General features: G+C 37.9%; 1 protein-coding gene across 1 annotated transcript; it reads right to left on the minus strand.

Annotated features, from left to right (window-relative positions):
- Positions 1-468: 468 nt before the first annotated feature.
- LOC128155430 (ficolin-2-like) lies at positions 469-4,661 on the minus strand. Its single transcript, XM_052817130.1, has 5 exons — positions 4,371-4,661; positions 2,973-3,115; positions 2,702-2,798; positions 1,520-1,684; positions 469-721 (listed from the first exon to the last, which is right to left on the minus strand). Exons 1-5 carry the CDS (start codon positions 4,591-4,593, stop codon positions 474-476), a joined length of 876 nt encoding a protein of 291 aa, XP_052673090.1. The 5' UTR covers positions 4,594-4,661; the 3' UTR covers positions 469-473.

A 4,661-nucleotide genomic window follows, 5' to 3' on the forward strand; every position in this document is an offset into this window, starting at 1 on the left:
CAAGTAGGCAAAAGCTAGTTCGCAATCTCACGAAAATACGCGACAAAAATGCAGATTCCGTCAGGATATAATACCGGTATCATAAGTCCAACTATAGAGGGTCGTGCTTGTCACTAAGTGTACCGGTGGTTTAATGGTACTGTAGCGGAACACAATTTAACATTTCTTTAAACAAGAAAGAATGGGGTTTAATGAAAAAGGCGCGTTTCATTGTGTAAATGCTAGTTGATAAAGGAGATGTTATGTAAAAGGATAAAGTTATGTAAAGCAGGAGTTGACTGGACATGGTTTAAGTCCTATTCACGGTAAAACGCAGACAGGGTAAATTTCCATCAGGAGAACCACGTATAACAGGACGAGATCAATTGGACGCTTCAAACACTGATGAAAACCGTGGAAGTACTCCTTTTACTCTGAATTCCATCTATTCGAATTGGTCTTCAGAAATAACAAGAGAACCATTCGACAATGAACTACAATGGTTTAATCATCATGGTAATGGTCTGTATTGAGTATTTGTAGCCGCGCCATGTTTTCCAGTTGACACCGTCCGCCATGCTTTCGTGTTCCCCCTTGAGGTACTGTCCGTTGGGGTTGGCCGTGTGACAGTTGCTGTACCAGAACCCCCCTTTGAATGAGGCCGCGCACTGACCACTGGCCTGGTCGTTGTCCACGTCCTTGGTTGAGAACAGCATCCCATTGTGTGGGGACAACGAATCACCTACAGCAGACACAACATAAAATGTATCTATTAAGGATCCTACATGTATCTTACTGGTTTTTTGCAAAAACAACAGTAACTATCCCATCTTATTATCCGTATCTAACCGATTTTTTGCAAAAACAACAATAACTATCTTATCCTATTACATGTATCTTACCGGTTTTTGCAAAAACAACAATAACTATCATCATCATCAACGACAACAACATTACCAACAACAGGCATAATTATCATCAACAAAACCAATGAAAATAATTGCACATATATGTACACAATTATATATGATTTATTTGTCCAATACTGTAACCTTATTGGTTTTTGTTGACATCAACTAATTAAAACTTGGTCTGCAACATGCACCGACCGTATGCCGGTATTCAACATATTGATAGACGGATTAATCTTGCTAATAAATGATTAGGTACTTCTAATGAATGAAAGGTAACCTAAACCACCAGTATTTGGTACTTTGCAGATAGGGGAAAATTGGCAATATAGACTGGACTTTAAATATCTACAATATACCCAGCTAGAAAAAATATTTGTAAATTTGTACTGTATAGGTTGACGAAGATTTAAATTTCAATCTATTTTTTGTTTTATGAAAAGTGGTGTGTGGCCTCAAAGAATAATATTTCAAAGCGAACATGTTCTTATTTGAAATTTAAAATCTAACCTGTCCATGTAAACATTGTATGTGCGGAGAGGATTTGGCTGCGTATTTGTAACATATAGTCCAACATGTAACTAAATTCATGCGATCGTTTTTTGTATCACGAGATGTGCTTTACGTACCCGCTGTCCCGGAATATCCGCCGACTGTCAACCGGAACTTTGTATCCCGACTCCCCACCTGGAAAAGTTTGTACTTCGCAAAGCGACTCTCTCCTTCGAAGTCTGTCATATCCACCCTTAACTCATACATAGACTGGCTCGTCAACAAATGTAGATACTCGTTACCTTCAAAGAACAAGAAAAACTATTCAAACATCCGAATAATATGTTTACATATACAAACTAAGAGAGTGTATCTTTTCTCTTTGTATTTATAGAATTCGACGGATTCAATTTTTACGTGTGATGTATACATGTATTTCAACTAAAATGGATTGAATTTACATTTTGAGCAATTCTTATAGAAATCTTGACAAAACTTATAAATCCAGATTCGGACGGTCTCGTGTAATGGTACGTTGATTAAGACAATAACAATATGCATTCTAATTATCAAAATATTTTTAATCTTAGGTGTTACAATCAATGTTGGACGATTGTAAAAATCTCGTCCTTAGCAACAGTTTTGTCACATCTTGAAAAATCAGAACATCACTTGTGATTTACAAAAAATACCAACAATCTGTTGTGGTTTCAGAATATTTGAAAAAAAGTCCAAATCTGCATTTCAAAATAAATTTAGGTCTAGCAAATAGCAATAATAAAGGTAACCTATAAAGATTTTTTCCCCAACTCTAGTTACAACGTGTACGTTATCAGAATGGCGCAACATTATCTCTCGATTTTTTTTAATTTAATTGGAATACTGAGTAAAGTAAATTTCTATACTCATATGAAATTTCTAAACGTTCTTTTGGTTCTTATTGTATGTATACTTTGAATTTACATGGTCAGTGTAAAAAGGTTATAAATAACAACTTGTAACCCGGCAATAATTTCAACGATCTGACAAAATTCTCAACAGTGAAAGTTAGAGGACAATTCTTGTTTTACTAGAGATGCAAACAAGTTGTCTGATAAGAACATATGTATAAAGATCTGCTGCCCATTTAATGCCAGCGCTTACGCCGAATTTCACCTTGTACAAAAAAGTAATGCATGCAAGAATTCGACGCATAACTGAGCATCATTTAATCTTAATCTGGCCCACGGGTATCAACATGTTAGGGGTCTGAGTCAGCACACGAGCTGACATATACCGGTGTAGTCTCCGCTAACCGTCAGTTGTCACCTGAAGCTAACCTAGCCAGAGTTCTCGGAGCTGATTGCTAAACCCAAACTGGTACTCTGTCCAGTCCCGGAAAAAGTCCAGGGACCCGTCCGACCTCTTCTGTATGACCTGTCAAGGACAACCACAATGCTAAAAACATCGCACTGAACAAAAAATTGCTTTACACGAATACATTGCCTCAGAAAAATTCAGTATCAAATCTGTAAAACGATAATATAGAATTGCATATTTTTTTTACCAATACAGTGCAAGTTAATATGAAAATAAGACAAGTTTGCTCACCAGCCACCCTCCCTCGTCTACGTCCATGTCACACAACACGTCCAGTCCCCTCCTGATGGCCCCAGGGTACACCGTGTACAATCCTGATGTAGAATTCGGATTCTGTGCCCTGATATCGTAGCAGTCCCGGGGAGTCGGATGCTCTAAGATAAAGTGGTACAAGGGTTTATTAAAGCTATCGGAGTCTTTGAATTTATGAAAGTTAACATTGCGTTTTACGGACAAAACTGCACGTTTTGTACAATGTATCAGACTGGGAGTGAGTTCCAAGGAATGCAATGTCATTACCGTAATCCAAGACCAATGCCTCAATTAGAGTCGGTGTAGTAGGGTGTAGTACACAGGGAAATATTTTTTTAAAAACATTTTATATACATGTAAACATAAAATTATAAATTAATTTTTCATTATAAGTAATTTGTACGGTACATGTATTGACCCCCTTATAAGAATTTCATAAGGCATTGTTCTTGTTTCGCAGGCATGACATTTATGGTTTCAGCAATAGCAGTCAATATCCCCTTAGAAAAGGTTAGCTACACAGCTAAATTCCCTGGGGAAGAGTTGATATAGAGAAAATGTTATGGGAAAAACAAATTCACGCTTAAAATTTCAACTATCAACATGATATACAGACACATTTTAAAAACATTTCATTTTTTTATGTATTTAATCACAAAAATATGACGGGTCCTTGTATTTTCGCTAGCCAAGTATAGGCGTCGAAACCGGGGCGGGGGGGGGGGGGGGGGGTGCTTAGCCAAATTAGGCAATTAGGCATAAACCATATATTTTTTTTTGGCTTGTCAAGATTTTTTATAATTTAAGCCCCCACACTTTCAGTTTGCTTCTGACGCCACTAGGTTTTATGATCCACTCCGCTCTACTACAAGATCCACCCGGCTATTGTAGAGGAGCAGAGTGGAAAGTTAACCTCCGGCTAGCGAAGATGTTGATTTTTGGATTTTTGAAAGAAAAGTCAAAGCTAAGAACATTACGCTGTTGACAAGAAGGCAGCGTCCTGCCGTCTGTCAGGGTGTGTGTGGTTAGAGAGGGTGTGGTATTCAATGGTATGTCGTAACTATATAGTACACCGCGTATTTTCAACATGTGTATTAATGCACTCAAACAAATATTTTCTTAGAAAATGATGTAAGAAACAATCAAACTTTAAACGGAGTATAAAGCTCCTATATAGTGTCTTTTATATCTGTATTGATTGACGAGTGATGAGCATGGTTTGGGAAACATTAATTGAGAATGGTTAATTAAATCTTGATGACAAATTTCGATGTAAATTTGGCAATCGTTCCGCAAGTTTACTTTAAAGCAATGGTAGCGATAATAGTGTAAAATCGATTAAATATTAACACCAAGAAAAGAAGAAATCTGGCATACCTGTGGGCTTAGTTTGATTTTCTATCTTCTCTACCAGAGTACGGAGCTCCCCGACAATCACAGAGTTAGGGTAGTACACGGCCGCGGCTAACACCGCAGTCCCCGCCAGGAGGGTCAGTACTGCCCCATAGCTGACACCCGCCCCCTCCTCACTGGCTGATTTCGCCTTGTCCTTTTTAATCCTCTCTTTCTCAGACGACATTTCTACTCTCAGATCAGCCATGAATGCATGTACCCCAGAATTTCGTGATTTAAACTGCTCTATAAGCAGACCTGTTTTTATCGTTTCCC

This window comes from Crassostrea angulata, chromosome 7 (genome assembly GCF_025612915.1).
Source record: "Crassostrea angulata isolate pt1a10 chromosome 7, ASM2561291v2, whole genome shotgun sequence".
Classification (NCBI taxonomy): domain Eukaryota; kingdom Metazoa; phylum Mollusca; class Bivalvia; order Ostreida; family Ostreidae; genus Magallana; species Magallana angulata.